Source organism: Trachymyrmex cornetzi, unplaced genomic scaffold (genome assembly GCF_001594075.2).
Source record: "Trachymyrmex cornetzi isolate Tcor2-1 unplaced genomic scaffold, Tcor1.1 scaffold16, whole genome shotgun sequence".
NCBI classification, from domain to species: domain Eukaryota; kingdom Metazoa; phylum Arthropoda; class Insecta; order Hymenoptera; family Formicidae; genus Trachymyrmex; species Trachymyrmex cornetzi.
Genome location: NW_017296201.1, coordinates 2,281,018 through 2,308,197, shown reverse-complemented (window position 1 = coordinate 2,308,197; position 27,180 = coordinate 2,281,018). Strand labels below are relative to the sequence as shown.

The 27,180-nt window shown below is 39.6% G+C and overlaps 1 protein-coding gene across 2 annotated transcripts; it reads right to left on the bottom strand.

Moving 5' to 3' along the window:
- Positions 1–690: 690 nt before the first annotated feature.
- Positions 691–26,534, bottom strand: LOC108758818 (uncharacterized). 2 transcript variants are annotated; one of them, XR_001939964.1, is made up of 13 exons: positions 26,311–26,534; positions 21,050–21,146; positions 20,027–20,223; positions 18,589–19,735; positions 17,361–17,614; positions 16,722–16,988; positions 14,783–14,959; positions 9,354–9,479; positions 7,613–7,840; positions 6,430–6,681; positions 2,672–2,802; positions 1,259–1,508; positions 691–1,171 (listed from the first exon to the last, which is right to left on the bottom strand). XR_001939964.1 is itself a non-coding variant. In XM_018503964.1 (12 exons), exons 1-12 carry the CDS (start codon positions 26,387–26,389, stop codon positions 1,398–1,400), a joined length of 3,066 nt encoding a protein of 1,021 aa, XP_018359466.1. In that variant the 5' UTR covers positions 26,390–26,472; the 3' UTR covers positions 691–1,397. The 2 variants fall into 2 exon arrangements, 1 of the variants encoding a protein (XP_018359466.1); XM_018503964.1 differs by having other exon boundaries at positions 691–1,508; positions 26,311–26,472.
- Positions 26,535–27,180: the final 646 nt, after the last annotated feature.

Sequence of the window (27,180 nt, the reverse complement as noted above, 5' to 3'; positions counted from 1 at the left end):
CAACATAGTGATTAGGGGGAGAAGGCAGGAATGCCCCGCCGCGATAGCCGTTGATCAACAAAATTGGAGGCTTAGCTTCACGCGAAAATTTTACAGGAATTTTACACGAGCGATATGAGGCGAATTTTATACGAGCTAGAGATCCTATAACAAAGCCCGGCCATGAGCGATTTTGGCAAAATCCTATGAGAGGGAAAGATATACATATATACTGTCTCCCTATGTGTGTTACTATCTCACTCTAATTTATACTGTCCCATTCTATAAGCTTAATTAAAGTTATAGAATGAGATAATAGAAACTAAATAAGAGAAAGATTCCTATTTTCAGTCAAAGCGGATTTCGATATTGATAATATTCATGTGTAAATTTGTAAATATATTTTTCAATTCTACAAACTGCGTGTCGATTTAGTTCGTCTAAATACAATTATAAATTGAAACTAGAAATTATAGGCCTGTTCTTTATCAAAGAACTCTCTGAATTGATGTATACTGTGCAATAAGTCGAAGTGAAACAGGTATAAGTTTGTATACCAATTCATAGAGTTCATTAATAAAGAAGAGACCTAACCCGCAAGCAAAACATGTCACGATAATATCAAAATGACATTAAAATAAATCGGAAATTATGACATCATCACATTATTATTATGACATCATTTTGATATCATAATGACTTGTTGTTCTGCTTGGGAATATCACAAATTACATCGATCGTTATTGTCTGGAGACAGTGTAATTAAAGTGAGACAATATATATGCAGGAAAGAAGTATATATAACTTCTCTCTTGTAGGATTTTGACAAAATTATTTGTGACCAGACTCTGTTACGAAAACTTTAGTACGAGCCATCGAGACTTTCGCATTTCTATCTGAATAAAATCCCACCTCCTTCCCCCATCTGCGCAAGACAATGATCTTCGCTTCTTACAATGAAATGCTTCGTACAACACTATACGAACTATCATTACATTATTATTATCTATCAAAAGTGGCAGTCGACGGGAGTTCGATCGCATAAATCTAGCGGCTAATTGTTACGTACTTCCATCCCTGTCTTAAAACTTCATTACGCGAGTACGCGAGGGGGAAGAGGGCCGAGAAAGGGATTACGGGAGTACGTGCGAAAGGATATCCGTTTCTCTTTCTCACTTTTCCCGCGTGTAACCTGCCGGACAAAACGGAATCCATTACGGAGCCTACATAAGGAACGTCTGTGTATACTCGATTCCCGTAGCATTTCCATTTATATTACCTTATCGTTATTCTTCCGCGCTGCTTCTTTCCTCTTCACTCTGTTTCTCTCTCTCTCTCTCTCTCTCTCTCTCTTCTCTCTTCCTCCTTCCTCTCGCTCTCGCGTCCCTGATTCTTCCCCGTCGCACCTCCCCAGCCGTTTATCCCTGACGAAGGACCACGACGAAGACGCACTTGCTCGACCAACCGGCGTCGTCGCTCGCCTCGTACTCGATTCTGTGACCACCGATGTCGAAGCGACGACCCGGACTCTGCGGGCAGGGTAAGACGGAAAAATATCGTCGCCAACGACAAATCGCGGTGGAGTGCGGCGATAAGGGGTGGAGAGGAGGGCAGATCCGCCGTGCGAAATTCACCGCCGACTTCCGGGAAGTTGGAATATCAACTCTTCCGGGGGGTGAGCGCTCGTACGAGAATTTTTGGCACGGGCCAAGCGTGGGAATTTCGCTTCCTGGCGGATTTATTCCCCAAAATCCTTTCTTTCTCTTTCTCTTTTACAGTGGAAAATTACGCTTAACTAATTTTACGCTCGCGGCTTTCGAGAATCGGGCTTTTGCTCAGCCGTATCTCGACGCACCAAAAATGTGCATTATTCAACAAAAAGCGCGCGGGGTTTTGGGTTTCGGGACGAATGGCGCGAAGCTATGGTACAATTCGGGTAATAATTGACGCGCGTCGACAAACAAGCTAATTAAAGCCGGTGATACAGTACACACGTTCCGATATCGCGCGTTAATTTTAGATATCACCGTTAATTAATCAAGTCATTCGGTGCGCCGCGATTATCGTAATTCTGTAAAGGAAATTGTAACGGCCAGTAACGCGCGTTCTCACATTATTGTGAGAAAAGCATCCGCGATCATTCATTTGTAGAACTTAATTTGTCGCATCCGTATCTCTGCCAGCGGATTTTCCCTCGTTTATAAAATGGCAATCTCGATATGTTCCGCCGGATAATATCACACAATGGGCATTTTCACGCTTGCAAAATATTAACGATTCGCTGAAAATCGCGTTCCGCCCAATTCGAGCGATTATTAAGTCCTCGCGACGTGTGTATTCGCTGCATCTATACGAGTATATATCGAATGCACATATTAAAACGACAAATTTTTTATGATGCGTAAACATCAATTATCGAGGTATCAACCAATTTTTGTTTACGATGCGTACTACACGTCGAATGTCCGAGATGGAAATCAAACGGATCGGATAACGTTGATATTATTGAATAATTATGTAGACATCGATTTATAGAACGTGTGTATCGGGGAATGTCAATTACAATTATCCATCCGTAATTAGGATACTGCCAGAATACTGCAGCCTCACCCAAAACGAACTCATTATTCGGGTTTTCGCGACGGATGCAAAATTAATAGAAATTTCACGGGGAAATCCGATACTTAATTACCTCATTATTGCTGATCCGCGTCACTTTCACGTTATCCGTGAAGGTCGGCTCCGTCCACACGATTGCCGTTCCGTTCCTCCCGACGACCTCGATGTCTCTCGGACAATTGTTGACTTTCGGGGCCTCGCCACCTAAAAGTTCGGGATTAGCCATAAATAAACATGGTGTACTCGTAATTAAAACGAGTTCACGCACAGCAACGCGCTGACCTTAATTTCGGTATTTTTGTTACAATAAATCGTGTATTTGTCACATGATGCAAATTCTGAAGCGATATAAACTGTGAAATAATTGTGAGAGATGTAATTGTACTCTCTCTCAAAGTGAATCAGTGATTTCAGCTACATTTATAACTGGTGTAACCATCATTTACTGTTTTCAGAATAATACACTGATTCACTTTTAAAGATACATAAGTGAAATACTATATCGACATGTTATGTGAAAGATTGCAAAAGTTGCAGTGACCAGCGAGTGAAATATAAATCCATATGATTTTTTTCATTTCCCAAAGATGAGGAATATAGAAAATATGGTTAAAAAATGGCCCAAGTAAATAATATGATGTCAAAAAATAAAATATAATATATTAATAAATTTTATAATTTAAAGATAAAACTAAGGGTAAAATTTTGCATGTTTAGTTGACCAGACTCTAAAATTATTACAATACCGCTGAAAAATAGACGAATAACAGACCAAGTGCTCATTGGCTGTAGCAAAAAATATGCGCAAAACACACCAAGTCTACTTGCATCATGGAGATTAGCAAAATGAAGTAAGGATCTTGCGCTGCTCGTTTTATCGCTCGTGCCGCGTCGAGGAAATAGCGGGGTGTGAGAGAACTATCCCCCAGCAAGGTCGAATCGAATGGACATTGTGATGTCAGGAAGTTCGATTTCCGCATCGTCGTGGAATGATGAATCGGTGACTCGACGCATTCGCGGGCGCGAAAAGTACGGCAAAATGGAAGAGGTCCGCGTGAAGAGTGAGATTCATTTATCGCTCGTCGCACGTAACGTGACGTGAGTCATAAAGCCGGAGGGGAAGGTGTGCGACATAAGCTTAATTCAAGTTTTCCTGCTGCCGCGCACGTGTCCTTCCCCGTAAATATATTTTTCATCCGGGCAAGAGAGAAACAAATGGGCGAAGGGGGGAGGGGAAAAAAATTATGCTCTCAGAAAAAGGGAGCATAATTTGATATTTTCTCTTTTGCATCGTACACTCGTTGGTCTAGAAAAGCTTATTCATGCGCCAAGTCCCTCGCTCGTTACCGCTCGTGAGAAAGAAATGGTGAGGCGAGTTGAACGCGCGGACTTGTCCGCGGAATCAGGCCAGCGTTCTCCCTCGGAAAACTCGTTCGGCTCGAGTGTCAGTGATGAAGCTTCGGAGTTTTGCATTAAATTAGTTTCGTCAACTTACTTTTAGGCGCACAAATGAAAGCGTTGTACTTCTATAAGATTTGCGGAGCGCCGAATGCAATCCTCGAATGCCGCCCGGTTAAACGAAACCTGCAGCTTTGCATCGAACGCGCCCGGAATGCAGCGTGTTAAATCGTCCGAAAGGGCTCACTCGAGGAGGTAAACAGCCGAGGATTTCGGATTGTTTCCACCATTTTTACTAACAAATTTATGCGCTCCAAATTCTAAAGATACTTCGGACGTGTATGCTGAATTGGAAAAGTTACTTTCTAAAAATAATTCGTTACTGTTATCTTCTTTTTTTCTAAAAAGTTGTTCGTTGTTATAAAAGTTACTTGTTATTGATTTAAAAAAGTTACTTGTTACCGTTACTCGAAAATTAACAAATGGCTACAGTTTTTATTACTCTTTCACTGAACTTCAATGACCTTTTTTTTTAATGGTATGTTTATAGTAGGTGTCGCTAATTGACAGTTCAACACTAAGATCTATAACGGTTTTTATCATTCGCAATATAGTGAAAACGAGTTTATGCACTTCCATGTATTATACATATCGTTCATTTGTAAGTAGTTTACAGTAATAATATAATTAAAAAATTATCATTTTTTAGTTGGCTGCAGAAAAATAACGGAAAAGAACACGAAGGAAAAAAGGAAGAACATACTTTTATTCCTCTATAATCATTATATAAAATTGCATATTTAAGATTAATATTACAAAATTTTAATGATTCCAAACATCCAAACTCATTTTCTAGAACATTTTGTATTTTGAGTAGTGTCACTGTTGTGTATAAAATAATAATGTGTATAAAATAATAATAATAATAAAAGTAACGATTACATTAATTACTTTTATCCCAATAATGTAACTGTGTCGACGCAGAAAACAATGCGTATCTGTTCTAATAAAATTTATTCTTGACAATTATATAGTTACAAAGATTAAAGAAAACGTTGATAATTAATATATGTATACATTTTGACTCCAGTTTGAGCCTTGATCAGGAAAGCTTTTAAATTATAAAATTGTATATTACAGGTAAAAAGATGTAACTTCGTTCCCTACTTGTTACGGAAAGAAAATAATTGTAACAGCATAACGATGTTACAAGTAACTTCCCGATCCTGCATATACGTTATGAAAATTGCATTTCTCTAATTTATTGCACGCTACGCGTGTTGGCTCGAGACGCAAATCGAATAGCGCCGCAGTGATGATTAAAAGAAGGTAGCAAGTTTTTTACGAGTATACAGTAATAATTTACCGGTTTCTGCCACGAGAAGTAAGTTTACGCGGAATCATATAAGGATTTAACTCGCGGTGCAACGAGCTGCCGCACGTATTTCGCTCACGTTCCGGCAAGATGCGTCGGGGTAGACGGGGGTAGGTCGGGGGAGGGACGTAATATTCTTAAGACGCATCTAACGGATCTCTACGCCCGGTCTTAACGGGCGAGACGCGGAGGAGAACTTTTGATACGACGACGTTCGTTTATGAGGCGACGTAACAATTTGCCAACTCGCGCGCTACCACTTCCCTCTTTTCCGAGCGCGAGCTCGCGTTACCCGAGCCGTGTTTACACCGAGCCGAGCCGAGCGGAGCGAGCGTGAATCCCGAATTATCATCTTGCGCGCCCGAGAAACGGGAACAAGGGAGGGAATATTTCAATCTCGCGCTGTTAATCATTGAGAAACTGCAAAGTTTCGCGACGGTTAAATGATGTACGGCTCTCCATTCTGCGAGCTGTAGTTTATTTAACATATGTTCCTCCGATGGAATTAGCCGACCTACGCGTTACCTTCTCCATCTGTTATTAATCAAGATTCGCGAGATTCAAGAGACGTTTATCCACTATCTTCCACAAAGTGCAATCTCTATAATCCGAATTAATTAATGCAGGGGCGTATCGTGGATTACCGTGCGGAGTAACTGACCCTAAGTGAACGATCACGTTTTCAGGGAACCTAATATTTGGTGTTTGATTTTAAACGCTTCACAATGGTAAATTGTTTGCAGTGATTTTCGCAGTGAAGTCGGTCCTTTCGAAGCGTTAAAAAATTATTGAGCACGAACGGCGGGCGTTCAAAAAACCGCAGAAATCGCGTATTTTGCCTCCCTCAAACAAAAATCCCGATGCGATAATTAACTGCGAAAAGGTACATGTCGGGACAGGGGAGAATCATCGCGATTGGGCAATTACGAATTAATAATTGCCATTTCTGCTTGCTGTAGAGGGGATCGTGATTATCACGAGCGCTCGTACGAGAATGATCGTTAGCTGGGCTTATAGCCGTAATACGTCGTTAACACGCATCCGCGCAAATTAATTACCTTTGACGATAATGCGTAATACACAGCTGGCCTGCTTCTTCGATACCGGGTGTCGCGCGAAAAATGTCACCTCGTGCATCCCGGGCTCCAGACTGGCCTCGAGTCGCGTACCCCAGGAAGGCTTCGATCGCACGTATCGGAACCAATCGAGATCGGTCGCCGGTTGATCAAAGGTCACGAACGCCTCGTCCCTGCCCGGCGGTAATTCGGCTACGACATCCTTCGGACACTCCAATCGGGGCTTGCTGTATCCTGTCGAACGAGAGAAAGAACGGTGCGATTCCATCGCCGATATATGTCGCATCAATTTTTCAGTCGCTCGTAAAAATGTGAAAATGTTTTAGTGATTCTTTCTTTTTCTGATAAAGGAAACAGACAGTTTATACCTTCCGATGTATAAACAAGTACTCGCGAAATTTTGTATGAGTATTACAGGTTGAGGCCAAAAAACCTGACGGTTTTCAAAATAATAATATAAAATGTAATCTAAATATTAATTTTTTGTTATATAAGAAATTTATAAATAAATATGCTAAACAAGGACTCTCTCTCCTTAAAATAGCAAAAAACAAACTAAATTTGGGCTAATGAGAGTCAGCGCGAACGGAGGTGCGCAATACATTTTTATAAATAAATTTGTTAATCCATACGAAGTGTTGATATCGTCTTTATTTGAAATCTTGAAAAATCTTGTTTTTCACACACTCTCATTGGTCCAGATTTAGTTTGCTTTTTGTTATTTTAAGAAATTTATATTTAAGTTGTATTTCATATTGTTATTTCATTTTAATTAAAAATCGTAAACTTTTGATCGTTCTGTATAATTAAAATTCTATTCTGTATAATTAAAATATATTCGTCATTAAATTTTCCAGTTGAGCGTCTCTCAAAGTTCCAACTGTCTTGAGAAGAAAAAAAGGAATTCTGCAGATCGCAATTTCAAAAACAACTTTGAAACCGTTTGAAAGAAAAGTTTAATGAAACTTAAATATTTTTAAGAACTCTTCGCTTCGTTGAAAATTTAATTATCTGTCAATATTAAAGTACCGTGAACACAGAAATATCTGGTTGCGTTAAATGAAATCGAGAGAAGCAGAAAGAAAGACGGTACAACGAAAATCGTTATATTCCACGCCAATAAATTGTACATACTGCGTCTTTTTTTAGAAACTTCCATACTCACTGACGCATTTTCCGTGCTGCGGTCCGTCCCAGGTGCCGTCGGATCGACAGGTCAACTCGTACTCACCGTGAAGTTGATACCCACGGGGGCACTTCAGGAAGCACCTCGTGCTAGGTCGATTGGGCACTTTTCGCCTGTCGCGCCACAACTTGGATGTGGCTGATCGGGAGCATATTAAATAGCCGCGATCGACCGGATTTAACGGCAGGCACGCGATACTATTTATGTCTGGAATGAACGAGATAAAAAGTTTTATGTAATCCCATCCATGGATTATAGTCCGGGATATAAATCCATATGCGACGCGAAAGCTCTAATCACCAACGAGGAATCACCGATTCAAGAAAGAGAATAATACTCGTTACTTTTGAAATTGTAATTCGAAGAATTTTTTTAAAAAAAAACTTTAATCCTTCAATACCACGTTGTACGTTTTGTCACACTGAGTATAAAGATATCGCATAAAGTGAACATATTATAATACACTTTTTCAATCGAAACGCTAGACACAAAGAAATACAACACGATAACAAGGCAATGTATTTCTATTATTAAAAAGTTACAATTTGCATTGTTAGATATCAAAGGAGTAATGATAATCCCTTGAATTAAATAACATTAACATATTAACGTAAGAATTTAGTAAATAATGAACGAAATTTGAGTCAAATTTAATACATTTTCTTCAGTTAAATTGTTTTAGTTAAATTAACAACATAAGAGTGATGGCGATCTGTAGAAATGTTCAAAGAATATTATATAATTCAAGTTGGGAATTCAGGTATTCCATACTAAGAGTGGCATCCAAGGATTAAGACGCTTTTATCAATACAGCTAGATATTATTCCGCGATTAAGTATACATTAAATTTCATTATTCGTATCTAATTTATACTCCCGATGCTATCAGTTATACTTCAATTTCTGATACATAATGCGAATAAAATGGAAAAAACACTTCCTTTTCTTTGAACGCGATGTTACTTTATCCCACGAGAACAAATAAACGATTAAGCGGATATTCATTGGTGGGTAGATATCGATTGTGGCTCGCACTAAGGGCACCTGCCTCGAACTAACAGCGTGCGTCAACGCGAGCCTAGCATTCACGTATGGCTCATAAAGCTCGCGGGCTCCGACCCTCCGACCCGTAATCTACGTATATGTACGAGCGCTCAAAGCGGAACGCTCCACATCGCCGCGGTATTATGTCAGCCACGTCAGCCGCGCGACGCTTCCACGTATCAAATACGATATGTATATATGTACATAAGACAGGAATTACAGATGCCAATGGCGGCATCGGAGCAAGGACCTATCGCGACTGACGCGTCCTAGTGGAAGTCGCTCCTGCGTGACAGCTTTGCATAATACTACCCTTGCGGATGCGCCGCGACTAACCGGGTGCCGGTTGTAAGCTCCCGTTAACGCGTACTTGCGAACATTTATAAAGTTACATGTAATTGAAAACGTTAAAAAGTTTACGACAAAAGAGGAGCGCGGCGTCGAGCGAGAACTTTTTTTTTTCTCGCGAGGAAAAGGCGTTGAAATTGTTCGGCGAAGGGGAGCGCGGCAACGACCGCGGTACACCCAGTATATGTACATCGCATTCACTTATCGCGTTCATCCGTCCGCATTCACCCATCGCGTTCGATCATCGTGCCATACCGGCACTGCGCGCGGAGGCACGTCTCCTGTGAAATGAACGAGGCACGGAAAGTGATTTGTCAAGGAGCACGTACCTACGCAGGATTTCCCGTCGGATGACAGGGCCTTCTCGTCCCCGTCGCAGGCGCAGAAGAAGCTCCCGTCGGTGTTCTCGCACACCTCCGTGCATCCGCCATTGTCAACCACACACTCGTTGATATCTAAACACAGAGGTCCAAATATAAATACACGATGTCCTGAAATTTGCGAATCAAAATACTATAGCAAGCTTTTCGAAAAATTAAATTAAAAAGTTATATGTAGAGACATGTTTGTTAATCCAAGCAGAAATTTTCCATATACGAGGATACAGCCAATTACAGATTATATTTAGATGGCCAGTAATATATAAATGCGCATTTCACAGCGTTTAGACTAAAAGACAAAACGAATAAATTATCGTAGAAGATATAAAAAAAGTGATAAGAAATTGAATATTTTATCGCGCATAAAGGACAGAATTATTAAAAAGTAAAAAAAATTCAGAATTCTATCTCTCTTACATAAGAAATGTAATATTAATCTAAAACTAAAAAAATAGAACCGCTCGATAATATAATGATCGCTCGACATTTCTAGGTTGAAGAGTCACCGAGAAATGAATATTTCGCAACAGTGCAGAGTAAAAAAAAATAATTAATCAGATATCTTTTATATTTATTTTAATATATTTGATCTGAAATAATATATTAATTATATTTTAGTACACTGTTTATTGCGTGAGTTTTTTTACGAAATACAAACGTGATTGATTTATTTTAGAATAAAACTATAACATGTTATTCTATACAATTAAATTTTTTTACGTTGCATATTAAAATATTAAGTTAGTCATAAACAAACTTATAATTTATTAAATATTTTTCATTTTATTTTAGCTTTAAGTGTAGTACATCTCATAAAATATTTATTTTTCTCTCAATAAATAATTTGATTGCACACCCTCTTTCATGCACAGAATAATGAAATGAATTAATCGATGTAAAAAAAAAAACACGAATGAAAAAAATATATACAGCTACCGATAGCAAATTATAAGCTTTTTACATAAAACACAGTTATGTCGTCATGTGTCTTTTTATATCAATTAATTCATTTTCACGTATAAAATTAATATTTTATAAATAATAACATTAAAGTAAAATAAAAAATAACCATTTACGAAATATTTCATATATATGAATCATATTAATTATTAATATTGATACAATACTATCTTTCTTAATTAATATTCATAGAGCATTATATCTTTCTTCATTAATATTGATATAATATTATACATCTTTCTCCATTAATATAATACAATATTATGTCTTTCTTCATTAATACTGATAGACCATTACATCTCTCGGGCTTAATCATTTCTCATTCTAAAGTCATTTGCGTCATGTGACTGCAATACACATTCTGCAATCGATTAGGAGGCTATAAACGATCTCGTATACCCGAGTTATGTTTAATCTGAGATCGTCTCGGCATATAGTCACGCCTTCGGGCGAACGTCACGACTGTCCAACGATCTGTCTCTTAACGGATCATGGACCGACGATCATTCGCCATATCACACATCGAAACGAGCGTTATACAAGGCGTTCTTTCATTCGCGTTGTAATGACTCCTTCACCGGCGATCTCGCATTCTTTGGTCCACGATCTGTCTTTCAATCGTCGACGAGATTACGTTAAATTGACCGAAGTGGCCGAGCCGCTATTGCCCGGAGCACTCTCAATGATAGCCGAGAGCACTCGACTTTCGCCGGCTTTCACGGCTTATAAATCTGCGCGGAAGTTCATACAGGGTGTCTCATAATCCCGGCTAATTTTAGCAACAAATTAGAGATCGTCCCTCCTCCCCGTTTGTGATTAATTAATTGAAACTTTTTGAAGACGCCGCGTAAATGGATGGTTTTGAAATGAAGACACAGCACGGAAACTAACTTTATTAAACACTAAGTGAAATTCTTAGATCATCGTTTATCACCGTGCTGGGCAATTTTTATTCCTCGTTACTCTGTTTTAATCCCACTTTTTGCGCCGCGGTTTCGCGATAAATCTTCCAATACGTACACTCTTCCTCGCATGAAAACGTAAGCAAGGTGCAAGAACGTGGACGCAGTTCATTTATTTATTCGAGAGAGGAACGTTGCTATCGCAAGAACTTCTTGCACAGGCATGGGATCAGCCACAATGAGGATGGAACGTTGAGCAAGAATTTCTTTCGTCGGCGCTCCACCAGTTTTCACAGAAATCCACCCGTGCGTTCTTTTTAGCCGACACTTCGGCCGTTCTTTTCAAGTCGTGCACACCGCCGGAGATTGTAAGATTATCGCGATAGTCCATTTTTCGCCGGTACAAAAACGGTACACGTCCTTCGCCTTTGCGGGAGCGAAATTAGAATTTCACTTTGATGCGAGATACCGAGAGGGATTCTCATAAACGTGACATTTCGCGTAGGATCGACGTGTATTTCTATTTACGGGTTCTTTTATCTTCCTCGCAGAGCAAAGGGAAGACGCGAAATGCGCTTCTTCTGGGTTTTAAAAGGGAAAAAACTTTGTTAACACCCTCACCGATCATTTAAGATGGTCTTTAGATCGATCGTTACATCACCCGCGAATGTATGGATTCTCGTAGCCGCACATTTCCGCCTCGGGGCGACTCGTAATGCCAATCATTTATAAGATAGCGTTCACGTAAAACTTCTTCCCTTGAGGCTATTTAATAATTGTGGAAAAAGGAGATGGAAATGGATTGAGCTTCCGTGGAGTAAAATTTGCAAATCACGCTTGTATCAAATAAGCTGTAGTATTCTTAGTGTAATTCACCACCACATCAATTATTAGTATGCAGAAATTTTAGTTCTCTCTTTTTAATTTTCTTTTCTTTGCACACAATATATTTTTTCCTATTTCTCTCTCCAAATCATTTTCTTCCCTTAGGAAAAAGTGTTTCAATATACTGATTAACTATGATGAAATATCATCAGTTACTGCGAATAGTTAATTAGTATATATTGAAACACTTTTTCTTAAGGGTTTACATATAATATGAGTACTTTTTTCCTATTTTATGGCCAAGTCATTCAATTGATGACAATAGCGTTTGATAGATTCTCGGTAAGTAAGAGATTCAACACTGTATACATTTGATCTGTCATATTTTTCAGGACCTGCTTAAGATCTATTTCATTCTATTTTAAGCAGGTCCTGAAAAATATAACGGACCGATTGGAAGTTGTCTAAATAGTATCCAATGTCTTACTTAAGGATCTCTAGTGTGGTATTAAAACAGTTTCACCTAGTTTAAGGAGCTCATAATAGAGCACGTCTTTCATATCCCACTAGATGTACAAAAGGACCTTCAAAAATTACTATCATTAAAACGACAAAACTAGTATTGCAATATTTCGTATTGTAAGATACAGTACCCTCGAAGAACAGAGCAAATTGATTCACATGCTTTAGCAATATTTTTCTCTTGCTGGAACTTAAACGAATGCAATATTGAATATAAAACTTTTCGTCGCTCATCATGTTCACTGTTGTTTTGTAAAATTACGTGCACCATTAAATTACAAAATATGACGTTTCAGATAATCTGATGTCTTATAAATACATGAAAAGGAGATATTTAAATTTAAAATAGTTATATTACAATATTGAAAAAAAGACTAAAACTTCTGCATATCCTTGTTTTAATTAAATTTTTGCGCGAAATTAGAGAAACATACTCGGCATGCGTCTGCGCTGTAAATCAATTGAACGATTATCTATCTTAAAAAAAAAATACTGGACGACACATCCTATGAATGTATTACACAAAGATTTGAATATGTCTCCTCATCTATAGACGTCGATTAATCAAATTTTTATTTCAAGGATCCGCCATTATAAAAATGTGGAAACATATGAGAGTTTTCGCATTATCGCGACAAAAATACGTGCGTACATGCAAGTATGAGGAACTCACAGAAGCGTATTTCGTATAAAATGCCGATAAAAGCGCCGCGTTTTTCCGATCGCGCTTGTGCGCGTCGGCAAAACGGATTGCAGCGGGGACTGCATTTTGTGCGAGCCGCTCCGAGATATTCGAAGGTATTGGGAGAGAAACTCGCGGGACTCCTAAGAAGGTTACTCTCCCGAGGAATGCACGATTGGTGGAAAAGAAAAGACTCTCTCTCTCTCTCTCTCTCTCTCTCTCCCCTCTCCTCCTTCCCCTTCTCTCTCTCTCTCTATTTCTGATTCTCTCTATCCAAAAGCAACTGATGGTGATATAGGTATCGTCCTTGCGGGGCTGTGGGGTTACAATTCGACGAGGTACTTCGTTCGCCGTCTTGCGGAAAAAGGAGTGAGAACCAACTCGGATTTCCTCGAGAAAATACTGAAGCTGCCGCGTGCTTTCGTCGAAAGGAACGTACAAGAGAATTGTCCGGGATGTTGCGATCGAAGGAACTTAAACGTGAGCTTTCCGCTAAACGAAATACCGCGGCCAAAGTAAAAAAAAAAAAATATCACGAGGAATGGTGTCAATCGTCAGGCTCGAGAAGGATTCGCAATTTTGTAGGTGAAAACTGAGAAGTGAAAAATACAGGATGTGTAATAAGGGAGACATGAAAAAATTGAAGGATTCTACATGTGGCTTATAAATTATTTTGACGAGATAGTAACGCACGTGCGAAGCTTACGCATATAGGGTAATGGCGTTCCTGACAAAGTTCTCATGTACACGTCGTGGAAGATCACACCTCCATTCCTAACGGTAACACGATGCTTCTGACTTATTAACGAGAACTTATTAGCTTAACTCCTGACTTAAACAGCCGTCCTAACAGACGCAAATTTGCAAAGTGGATTCATCCGCACTGTTATAATTCGTGCGCGTAGCTGCGTCGTCTAACAATAAACTCGAGATGCAGTCAGACACGAGTCTCATTGAAATTAATGTCAAAATCTCGTTTTCACATTTCCGAGTGGATTTTTACAAAAGCGAGACGCAAGGAATTCTCGTAAAATTATTAAAGATTTATTATCGTTATTAATCACTTTTTAAAAATTAATCCTTCATTAATCAATCGAGACTTTAAAAATCCAAGCGAATTCCGAATAATCTGCTTCCAATTCGGCGTATAAAAAAAGTGAAAAACGTTTCGGATTATATTGTAGAATTTTATTCTTTGAGTGTTAAAAAAGTGTATCAGAATTTTTCAGATTTTTTGGAGTCCAAAAACTCTTTAAAAAACACAATCGAGTATTATTGACCCGGTTGGGCTAGCAAAAAAAAAAAAAACGTTAGACTATGGAGGGTTAATATGAAAATTATCTCTCGACGCCTCGACTATCGAACAGAATTTATCGCGTTATTGCGGCAGTTAATCTAACGCATAAATTAACACGCCGAGGCGAGATAGATAAACTTCCCCCTATTCTTGAGGATGAAAATCGGAAATTTTCCATTATCCGACTCACCGATGCACCCGTGGGAGGTCTGCTCGTAACCCGGCAGGCAAGTGATGGACAGGCTGTCCAGGACCGGTTGATCCTTCAGCTCCATAGGTTCTGCGCATCGATAGGAGCCCGGAGTGTTAATGCACCCGTAGCGACACAGCTCCGTCTGAAGATCCGGCACCGAGCATTCGTCCACGTCTACGGGAAATGATCGTCATTTGTCAAACGTCTCCCAATACGTTTCCCTGCTGTTCCCTGCTACGAAAGTGTCGTGCCAAGCGATATCCCGCGAATGCTTGCGCGTGAAATCTGGACTAAGTGCGTTTTACCGCGATTGAGAGTCATCGCACAAATTCCATTGAATTATTGAGTGAATTCGGTCACTTTTGTTACACTAGATTAGTACATATTGAGAAAGCTGCTATATATAAAATTAGTAAAATTAAATTTAAGTCATACTTATAAATATTTTAAACGATCAAATATCTAATAATGGTATATATTATAACGTTATTTAAAATAGATCTATATATTGATTTATTAAAGTTAATTATATTTCACATATTTAGATACTTTATGCAAAGCAGCCTTCAATATATATACTAATTCAGTGTAGTGCGAATGATCGAAATTATCACTATTACATTGCAAATCCCAACATATAATGGATTTTCTATAAACCGTTATTCATCACTCATATCACAATGGAAAATTAGAATCATAAATCTTAGGAAACTTGTCAGAATAAATCATATTAGACTGTTACTTCACAATATTTCAATCAATTAGAAAGATAATAGTTCTCAAGGTAAATAATAATACATTATATTTACTATACGATTGGTTAATCATAATGTTATCTATTATTTAATGCAAAAATCATTAATTTTATTTAACTATAATTTTTGTATCAAATAAATATTTGTTTATTATAAGTAATAAATGTTTACTTGTTAGTATTATTCAAAGAAATATGTATTGAGATTTAGTAAATCTTTTTTCAGTCATACTGACTCACTTATAACTCCTTGACATCCGATCTATTATTGTACTAACAGCCTATTATAAAAAGTCTGTAAAAAGTGACTTCAATATAGTGTAATTTAATTTTCCGTATAAAAATTGCATTATACTTTAAATATTTATATAAATCTATTTTTGTATAGAGTATAATACGAGGGTGGATCTCGAATATAAACGAGAATTTTTTTTATCATTTATTGGGCGAGAATAAAAATATAAAGGAAACAAATTATTTTTCTACGGAGTACCCTGCTACATTAATATATTTTTGCCAGTGGATAGGCAGTTTAGCGATCCCGTTTTCATAAAAAATAGTAAGTTGTGTCTGCAGCTAATTGCGCAAGAATTCCTCTCCACTCGTATCGTCCATGAATCGTATTATCCTCCCAATTCTTCTTTCAATGGTCCAAACAAATGATAATTAATCGTATAGAAAGATTTGTCTCAATGCGATTATCATTTATTTGAGCTAAAAGGATTGAGAGGATTCGAGAATGATGCCAGTATAGAGATGACAATATATTGGTGCGCAATTAGCTGCAGACACAACCTACTACTTTTTATGAAAACGAGATCGCTAAACTGCTTATCCGCTGGCAAAAATATATTAATGTAGTAGGGAACTATGTAGAAAAACAATTTGTTTTCTTTATATTTTTATTCTCGTCTAATAAATAGTAAAAAAAAAATTCTTATTTATATTTGATCTCCCTCGTATGTTGTTTGTACACGGAAAACTAATCTCATACATATACCGAAGTCACTTTTTATACACTTAGACTTGCAATATAATAATCCATAAAATATCACGTCGACCAGCAGCGTCATATTTGCGAGACGCTGTTCTCGAGTTAATGTCAAAGCATAAATAAAAAAAGGAAGCAAAGTTGAATCGTATACAAGAGCGAAGTCTCTCAATCGAGCGGTGTCCAATTACCTTGACAAGTCTTCCAGTCGTCCTCGAGCATGAAGCCGTCGGGGCAAAGGCAAAACACCCGACCCATCGTGGACAGACACGTGTGGGAGCATCCAGCGTTGTTAACACTGCATGGACCAGTGTGCTTGTTACGTTCGCACGTGTGATTGTCGGCAGTTAGCGACGCGTCTTGCAAATTCTCGCAAGAGCATTCGTATCCTCCTATGAGATTTCGACAGGTGTCCTGACAGGGACCATGACCGTTGTTCAGTAAACACTCGTTGATATCTAAACAAGAAACATCGCGAGTTTCATCCACCGCTAACCGCGTGATTTACTCGCAAAGGCATACTTAATTGACTTCATAAGATACTTCGAAGTTTGAGCAAGATGTAATTACTACTCTGGGATCACTTTAATTGCGATAAACAGATGGCGTTTACGTGAAGAAAATAAAATATTGAGATAAAGATTTCAAATGAAAACCAATCTAACAGTAAAAGTATCTAAAGTATACATAAATATGTATAGTCGAACTAGACGGACTGAAATAAAAAGTTGTAAAAGTTTTGGCCTACGTGGACACAAAGTTGGCGCATAAAAATCTCCAAAAATTGCGTCCATTAATGATAATTACTCGGACGGGGAAATCGTGCTCACCGACGCATTTGCGGCCGTCCAATCTGAATCCCTCGTAGCAGGAACAGACGGGACGCCCGTTAATTTCGTTGCAAACGTGCTCGCAGGATGCCTCGGCGCACATCCCGTTCGGGTTTTGCTTGATCTCGCACTTTGGCACCTGTCCGACCCACTGACGATTTCTGCAGACTAATCGGCTCGCCGAGGATACCATACCGTAGCCTGGCACACACTCGTAATCGGCTTCCAAATACTCGTGGCCCGGGGTCGAGGACCTTTATAATTGTGACGTCAACGCGGCCAGTTATTTTTGCGATAAAATTCTATTTTCTCAGGAAGACTCTGGCATTAACGCTAAATGGCAATTGGGATATGTATTTTGATTTTAATGTGAAAGCTCGTCGCGAGAGGAAAGGATTTGCTGTCATTTTCGGAATGAATTCAAATGAATTTATCTTCATCTGTATAAATCCTTGTTGATTTTCAATATTAGATACTACAATAATATTAATTAGATAAGATACATATTATACTTTGAGTTTATTGGCATCTTAATTAAATAGAAATCAATCAACTCTTCATTGAAATTAATGATTAAAATATATCTGTTTGATTGATATTTTAGTCAAAGAGAAATTAATTTGAAAACGGACAATTTGAGATTAAAATTAACGTCAATCGCTCTGAGAGATTTCATGCATGTCTTATATTAGCGTTCGTGCACGGAAAAACATGATTAAAATAACTAAAAACTTCACTGATTCAGCAAATTTACAGCCATAATATACGGGCAGCTCGTTTTCTGTTAAAATAACAAGTCATACAGTTGAATAAAATTAGCGAGTTGAATAAAACGATTATAAGTAAAATTTATTGTAATAACACAGTAAATTTATTAATACAATAGCAAAGGTAATTTTCTATGAAAACCAATTCAATATATAGATCAAAATTTTTAACAAACCATACTAGCTAAGAGATGGCGCGTACTTTTGTTGCTAAAGAAAACTTGTTACATTAACAGTCTTTATTGTAACAAAGAATTAGCTAAATTAGCATACTCACAATGTTTGTTTACAGACATAATTTCTTTATTGAACAATCGAATCTTCTTAGTTATAGATGTTAAACTCGCCCAGCAAGCTATAACTTTGCTGAGAGTCACTCAATCTATTTTTTTTTCCGTGTATAAATCGTTGACATCGGATACCGAGCATTGAATTATGGATGATAGAAGGAGAGCACTTACTTTACATATTTGATCAGCGCGTGACGAGATAGAGGCGCCGGTAGGAACGTCCCGTTTATGCAAGATAAGTCCCCTTTCGTGCTGCTGTCGTCTTGCATCGCTCCCGTTACGTCTGCGACTTCCGTGTTTCCATCGCCGATCTCCTCGACGCTCTCCTCGGAATTAATTATCGGCTTCCTCAGCGGACGAGTGCCGGAATTGCGATGGATCGGCAGCTCGTTGTAACGCGGCAACGACAACGGCTTCAGCCGCGACGTCATGTACGCGTTGTAGTCCTTCAGGGTCCTCTCCAGCACCTCGTTCTCCAGATCCAGAATCGGCAAGTCCTCCTCGGTCCTCGAGTAGCCCAGCATCCTCTCGGCGTCGTAATGCGAGCTCTTGAAATCAATTTTGCCCTCCGACGAAGCGACAGCATCCTGGTTCACGCTTTTCCCGTTGACTTCCCTTGCCGCTGCATTCCGTTCAGTCGATTTCTTCGGAGGGGTATCGAAAATACCATCATCCAGAATTGAGGGGTCCTTCAAGGCAGACTTGGAGATCTCCATCTCGAGCTGCTTGGAGAATTCCCTCTCCACCGTGTCGGCTGCGTAAACGCCACGACGTGGCGTCGTTCTCGTCAGTCTTCTCGTCGTCTCGAGAGTTGGATGACGTTGAAGACTCGACGATGTCGTCGTGACGACGGCCTCTGTCAACGAGGCGCGATCGGGGGCGAAACTGGACGAATTTTCTATCGCCGCCTCGGACGCGTTGGTCCCGGCGAGGTCGAGTTTTTCGAGGACACGTCCACTCAATCCGCCATCGTGCGTCTTCCTCTTGCGCTTTCGTCGCGCGACATTCTGTCGTCTGTCATTCCGCCGCGTATCCTTCCCGCTTCCTCTATTTCGCTCCTTCCTATCCTTTTTCCGCCTTCGTCGTTCCGCACGAGACTTTCGCGCTTCCCGATTCTTCGGCCGCAACTTTGAGAAAGGGTCGCTCCTCTTCCGCGGCGATCGATCCCGCTTGCCCATTATCTCGTTCTCTCGACTGTCCTCGGTGATCTCGTGCAGGCGGTCCTTAACATCGGAACCTCCCGGCTCCTCCTTGCCCCTACGGCGCTTTTTGCGCGTCCGGCTGCCGAAGTTGCCCTCTTGTTGCTTGCTCAAGGTCGCTGTCGAGCAAATAGTGGAAGGTAGATCTTCTCAAGGGTATGTCGATTCGCATCATAAATTAAATAGGAGGTACGTACGATTAATGATTGAGAAAACTTTTTCCATTCAAGTTTCACACAAAATACAGAGATAATATACGTGTTTACGTCGACATGAAAAATTTCCGGAACGTAAATTCGATTAGAGACAAATGTTGTGTCTTGCTCCGCGAGTATTTTCGCCTTGCCACAGACTGATTTAGCTAGAATATACGTTTCCCGTTAACATTAGGGAGAGACAATTTTACTCACTGACATTTACGTTTCGCCGAGGCAGAATTTTCGCACCATTTTCTGACAAAAGGAGGTGTTTGTCCCCACGTTCATCGCCGCGGGCCTCCGCTTTCGCTTCCGCTTCCGTCTCCTCTGGCTCCTTGATAACGCCTCGCGACGAGAGCGTCCTTCTGTTTTCCTTGAGAGTCTCCATTCCCTCAAAAGATGCGTTCCCGCTGGCGGATAACAACAGCTCTAACCATCTTTGCTCTCGCAAAAAACAAGGGATCTAAGAGAGACGCTGTTCAGTCTACTAAATAAATTATCGAGAAAACAAAGAGGAACCATGTCGCGCAATTTCACTGTTTCCAGACTCTAAAAGACCATTTAAACCCTGTTAGACTTTGTTTTCAAGAGAAAATATTTTTATATTTCTGTCGATTTGTATAACTTGCTTGTTTAAGGGAAAGGAAAATAATAAGATGTCGAATACATTTATAAAAACATAGTGCAGACGTAAATACAAGTTGCACATGTAAGTAAAGCATATTTAAACGAATGTACCATCAGCAATTGAATCTTTTCCTATACCGACAGAACGATTTTCATGCTTAATTATGTCTAGCAACTAGTTTCGACGTCCGACATAATTATTATGATAGTCCAACAAAATTATTTCTAAATCTGTATCTAATTAAATTTGTAGACATTACAAGCGAAATCATTTTATCCGTGAATATTCCTTCCTTAACATTACAGAATTAATCGTCGACCAGTTGGTGGTATTTCGAAAGCGCTTCTTTGACGCTACCGTTCCGATAGACCTTTGTGATTCCGAGCTATAATTACAGCGTAATTCTATTAAAGACTTCCCTTGTGATATCCGACCGGATACGCAGATTTATACGACAAAGCATACGTCATTGTGAACCGAGAGCGTCGCTGGAGCCTCGTGAAGAGTCTCGTTTCTCACGTTCCCTGCATCGCGTTACATCCGGAAGAAAAGTCGGCGAGCAAGCGGCAGGTTTTTACAGCTCGAGGGAGATCGCGGCGATACTTTACCTATACTGTCGACGGATTCCCAGAGTGTGCGACCCGTCACCGGAACGATTCGAGGCCATCCTGTCCCCTGACGTACCACGTGCATTTTGGCAGAGTCCTGTAAACACGAGGGGATTCGATCGTAAGAGCCAACTTTGGGTTGCGTTCCACTTGATGCTCGCAATGCTCATGTATAATCATATTTCATCCTTGTTGTTTATGAAATATTAAACAAGGACAAATAACGCTCGCGAGCGTTATGAGGGCCAAATGGAACGCACCCTCGATTGGCCGTGGCAGGAAAATAAGGGCGAGATGGACGGGGGTGAAGAGCCGCTCTTCTTGCGACTGCATCTCCGCAGGCGATGCAGTCAGCGAGGTGAAAATGCGGAAGTTCTATTGTGAAGTTTGTCGGAGCCTCGCGCACACTTGTGCCACGAGTTGGGTCGAAACTTGGACTGTTACTACAATGAAACTACCACACGGAACCCCGGAAGTCATCGGTCCCCGCCCGTCATTTCACTCTGTCGAGCGTACTATCCGCCCGTCGATATGGAAATTCTTTAATGCGCGAAGATGGCGATAAAATCGAGTTGATGGGAATGAACGAGGAAGGAGGAAGCAGAAGGATGGCTGGGTGATCTCTAAAGGACGGGCGAGAAATATCTTAATTTCTCGAAGGACGTTCTTTAGATGTCTTTCAAATTTTTCTACCGTTCAAGAATGCAACTGGCGGCACTGAATGTAAAGGATCTTTTGCAAATCTCTTTCGGGAAATCGTTTTTAGTGATAAAATTTTGTCTATTCAGTTTAGAAACGTAAAGTTTCCTCTCATTGAACCTGCAATTTTTCCATTCGCGAGCTATAATACGGACTTCAGCGCGCTAACGAAGGGAATCTATGAGATGTGCCCCGAAAAGTTTCACGGTAGATTATACTCGAAACTTTTACGAGGTTCTCGATTCAGAGAAGAGGCGGTACCGGTCGCATTTTCCTTCGCCATTGTCGAAGAAAACCCATCGAAAGAGGCATCCTTGAGTCTAATCTAAGCGATATCAAGTGGCAATTGGTATAATCCAGCGATAATCGACTTTCTCCGTTGTTACCGTTGTATCTGAAAACGTTAATGAATGCAGGTATCCGTACAAGAAGTAGTTCCAAAGGAGAAATTATCCCGTAGAGAGAGAATTCACTCTTAATATTTTTTATAATTTATATTTATATATTGAAATTGAATTTATAATATAATAATATTATTAAATTAAAATTATATGTATTTTATGCATATTTTTTATTTTAATGTTTTTTTCGTATTGCACGAGCACAAGTAAATCACGCCGCATTTTCCGATTTTTATCATTTTGATTGACTAACAAAAATAATACATCGAGAATTGTAAAGCTGGTATATTAGATTTACGTGAAAATTTATACTTAAATTTTTATTTTCTATATTTATACTTAAAATATTATTCATAAAATTATTAATAAAAATTCTATTCTAAATTCTGATATATCCAGAAATTTGTATAGGTATATTCCTCGATATTTATAAGTATCTTTACAAGACTTATTTACAAACCAATTGTTTTTCAGTCTATTATCAGGAAAGTATTGAAGGAACAAAAAACACACATGACAAAAGCGGAATAAGAGAAACTGTTTCAACTTTAGAAACAATTAGAGCGAACAGCTAAGCTTCGCCTTAGGCAGCAGAGAGTAATTCGTTCGTTTCTCTATCGTAATACCACCGACCATCGTAATATCGCGACCACCAGAGTGGTGATTCTATCGCGAAAGTTTAATTAAATTCAATCAGTGGTAAACGACGTTGTTATAATATATTCCACTGAATGTAAATCGCACCGCTCTTTCTGATTTTTATCATTTTGATTGACCAACGCAAATGCATCCAGAATCGCGTAGCCCTGCAGTATATTCTCCATTTACGTGGATTTACATTTATATACCATTTACTACAAACGCACAGAGCGGTTTTAGGGGCAGCTGCTTTAAATCTTTAATGGGGTGCGTCGCCTAAATCAGCAATCGGGACGCTTGAATGTTTCACATTTATTTTCACATTGCCTCGACAAGAATAACATAATGTATGACACATTATGCCGGCGCATGAGCGTGAATAAATGAGTACATTTCGGCGGTACGGTGCGCGCACCGTCACGCGCGCACCGGCAATTTTTCATTTGCCGCGCGCTCACTCACGTGTACGCGATATCCCAGCGCAACATTTCGCATCTGTAATATTCACGGGTCATCACCTTTAAAGTTACATCGAGTTTTCGCAAGAGGCAACCCCGGGGTTCGCAAGCTCGGGGCGGGTGCGAAACCCGACGCGTCCTGGGAAAGGGTCCTCGGGTTTCCCTCATCGGGAAGCGAATCTGAATTTCGTATGTACGACGATCAATTTTTGATTGCGATCCAAAAATGCGAGGAAGTGGTAAATGGCCGGGAATAATTTCAAATCGAGACGTATAATCGCGACGCGCGCTTTGAATAACTCTCGGTGCAATGGGACTTTGGGAAACTGCGCCTACTCTCTCGGAGAGAGAGAGAGTTTCCCGGGTACTCGGGGGTTTCCCTAGCAAACCGCTTATCATTCACCTGCAATAAGCTCGAACATCACGAGAGAATTTCTCCATCAGCTCGCATCGCAGCTGATGCGCGGAGCGTGGCCTCGTCGTTAATCCCTTGTCAATTTTCGCTCACGACACACGACACTGGGGACGACGAGATTACCTCCGGTAATGTTGCATCGCCAATCGAACGAAATGAATTTCCGGGGCGCCGGAGCTCGACCAATGGGACTTTCCTCCCTCTCTTTCTCTCCCTCTCTCTCTTTATCTCATAAAAGGATAAATAATCCCTCCAAAGACTATTCCCTACGATCGATGAAAAACGACGCAGCCCGTTTTCTATAATTATTCCACATTATGCACTAAGCTTATCCCTTCGGCTGAATAATTCATTGAGCGTTTGACGGCTGTCTACAGAGACGAATATAGGAAAAACCGATTATGAGGAGATTATGTTACGTCATAACTGTGAATTATAGGTTTTGCGCAAGAGTTTATTAATATAATAAGAATGAGATTATATTATGAAGAATCTTGAGTGTATATTGTCTATTTCTTCGTATTTATGCGATTACCGTAATTTTAGTTAAACGATCGAGTGTACAGCGGTTATACAAACTTTTAGAAACAATGGATATGTTTCAACTACACTCCAAATATTTAGATCTTTCTTTCAAATGCATTTTGAAGTTTTACGCAACGTTGTCGCTGCGATATTTATGGACGATATTACTCCATTTAAACCATAAGTGGAGCGCACTAAAATAAGTAAAAAGTACTGTTGAAACAGTGTGCATGCGTTTCATCCCCCGTAAATCTTGCGCCATTTTGTTAATCCTGTTCTGCACGGAGAATATGCAACGACGTAATTACGTGCGAATGTACCAACCGCGCGAACAACCGCATAAATCGTAAACGAGTTAAGTGGCGAAGTTAGATTGCTCGACGCTCATTGTTTTTTCATTGTTTAAGTGGATCACATACATAGAGAGGCAGGGAAAGACGGAGAGAGTAAGAGAGACAGACAGAGAGAGAGAGAGAGAGAGAATCCACTTAATGTTAATTCGTAAATCTGCTAATACGCGTCCAGCGACAAAACTAATTACATCACGCTATAGAAAGACGCCGGGGCGAGAGCCGGGGACTGGCATTTCATTGTGACTACGCGGTCTCCACAATGCATTGTGAAAATTAACAGACCGCGCTTCAAGTCGCTCGCGCTTCGTAAAGGTGAAAACCCTGGTGGTTGGAATGGAGTTTCTCCCGTCGCGCGACGAGGAAATTTCCCCCGGAGATGTAGTGGACTATTTTTCACTTTTAAGATATGAGCCATCGGATGGAAGAGGAGTGTGGTATAAGGGGGGAGGCATATTCTTCGCGCGCTTTAAGGAATGAAAGTACGAAAGGATTTAATGTGAGATAGCCGCTCTATTACATCGTTCTTCTCCATTCCGCTGCGTCGCAGGTGGAGGAGACGGTCGTATGGGAGGCGTATTCTTCGCGCTTTAAGGAATGAAAGTACAAGAGGATTTAATGTAAGATAGCCGCTCCATTACGTCGTTTTTCTCCGTCCCGTCGCAGACGAGGGAATCTTTGTGGAAGAGATCTCGAGAGTCTTGCCTTACGCCAAAATAATTTGTCGTGTCCTTAGAACGTACGATTTATTACTGACTTGTATCACTGCTCCGCACGATGGTTCCCGATTAACGGATAAAATCTAATTAAATGATAATTCTTGCGTGTTTTCTACAAGATAATGTACGCGGCGAAGTGAAGTAATGAGAAGCGGATTCTCAGTTGGCTAATTTCGTACGAGAACGTTCGCAACGCGGTTTTTAAAAACTATGAGACAAAATTTACATATTATCACGGTCTCTTAAACGTTCTTTATTCATAGCCCCATTTCTTCTTAAAATACGAGGTAAACGTCCCGTCTCGGTTTTTAAGCTCTATCTTGGACGCGGACGTGGACATCCTTCATTTTTTTTTTATTCCCTATTCTTCAAGCTCACCATATAAATTAAAACGCAGACACAGGCTGACGTGCTCAAGATTGAATCATCTTGCGTTCTTCGAAGATTGATCGTTGAATTGATTACCATTTGTTAAAAACTAGACGACGTAATCGATTACTATTTCATTAATTTTATATGTACAGCCTAATCCTTCAAAAAGCTGTGTTTATTGAGTAACACAATCAATCTATATGTATAATTAATGTATATGTAATTATGATTACATATGAATATAATATGTTCTCAATTAACGTAATTTATAGTAATTTAAGTTATTTACATAATAACAATTTAACTAATTATCATTAAAACCGATTAAAATTAATAATTTAATTCAATATATAAGCTAAAAATATTTAATTAATATAAATTTATATATGTATGTAATTAAAAGTTACTCAATTTAATACCTGTTTTACCGCACGAATTTTATTTGCAGCTAAATCAACAACGATATAAAATATTGAACAAAGCTTATTCAATAAACATGAAATATCGGTTACACATGCATTATATAAACATGTTATGTTATTTTATACTAAATCACATAAATAAATTAAGACAATTAATAATATAACGAATAATATATTCAAGAAATATTTCTTCGCAAATATAGAAAAATCGGAGTATTTTCCATAGGTCTGAAATAAAAAAAAAAATGAAAATGCACTCACCGAGCGGCAGAGTAATCGCCACGAGAAATAAGACGGCACAAGCGAGCCTCGCGTGGCTCGCACGTTTTTCGATGCACATAACGTGACGTCGTTCACATCGGCATCCGAATACTTGTACCGTGTCGCGCGGCCGCTCGCGTGGCTCTGAGTGCTTCTCTTTAGATTTCGAGTTTCGAAACGCGCTTCCTCCCTCCTCCCTCTCTCTCTCTCTCTCTCTCTCTCTCTCTCTCACTCACTCGCTCGCTTCAATTTGGTCCCGCGCGTTACGAGACTCGCGCGCAGCTCCCGGATGCTGCGAACAGTCCAGCGAAGCGCCTGCTCGACGGCAACCTGTTTTACGGCCTCGCGTGCTATCTGCAGTTGGCGCCACTCGCTTGAGATCAGAAGAGATCGCGGAGAGTTGGAAAATGGCAAGAGCGGGCTCTTACCATCGGAACGCTATTTACAGATTCCTTCTGTCCGATCTTTCGAATCAGCGGGACGGAAGGTCCGTTCGAATTATTCCAGGGTTCGATCGTGTAGCACACAACTTGATAAAAATTATAGAAATGAATAGATTCACTAAGGCCCAGTTCCGCAACTCACAGTCTTAACCGAAGTTCGACTTATTTCTCATTTCTTCCCAATTCTAAAATAAGTTGAACCTTGGTTAAGAATTAACCGTAAGTCGTGGGACTGTATCTAAGTGTTAACAGACTAATGAAATTGTAAACATTCTCAAAAATTCGCTAATTTTTGTAATTTTCACTCACTAATAAGTTATTAATTAATTTAAAAGGATGATCGGACGTATGGAAAATCGCAAGCTCGATTGGGTTCTTGAAGTCTAAAAATTTTGACTTTATTGAATCCATATTTTGCGAATTTTCC

Coding starts and splice junctions, on each gene's coding strand:
- LOC108758818 (XM_018503964.1), bottom strand. CDS start 26,389: ATGTGCATCGAAAAACGTGCGAGCCACGCGAGGCTCGCTTGTGCCGTC. Junction 9,480..14,782: donor GACCTCCCACGGGTGCATCG/GTGAGTCGGATA, acceptor CTCTGTGTTTAG/ATATCAACGAGTGTGTGGTT. Junction 2,803..6,429: donor ATTACGCATTATCGTCAAAG/GTAATTAATTTG, acceptor CCGAACTTTTAG/GTGGCGAGGCCCCGAAAGTC.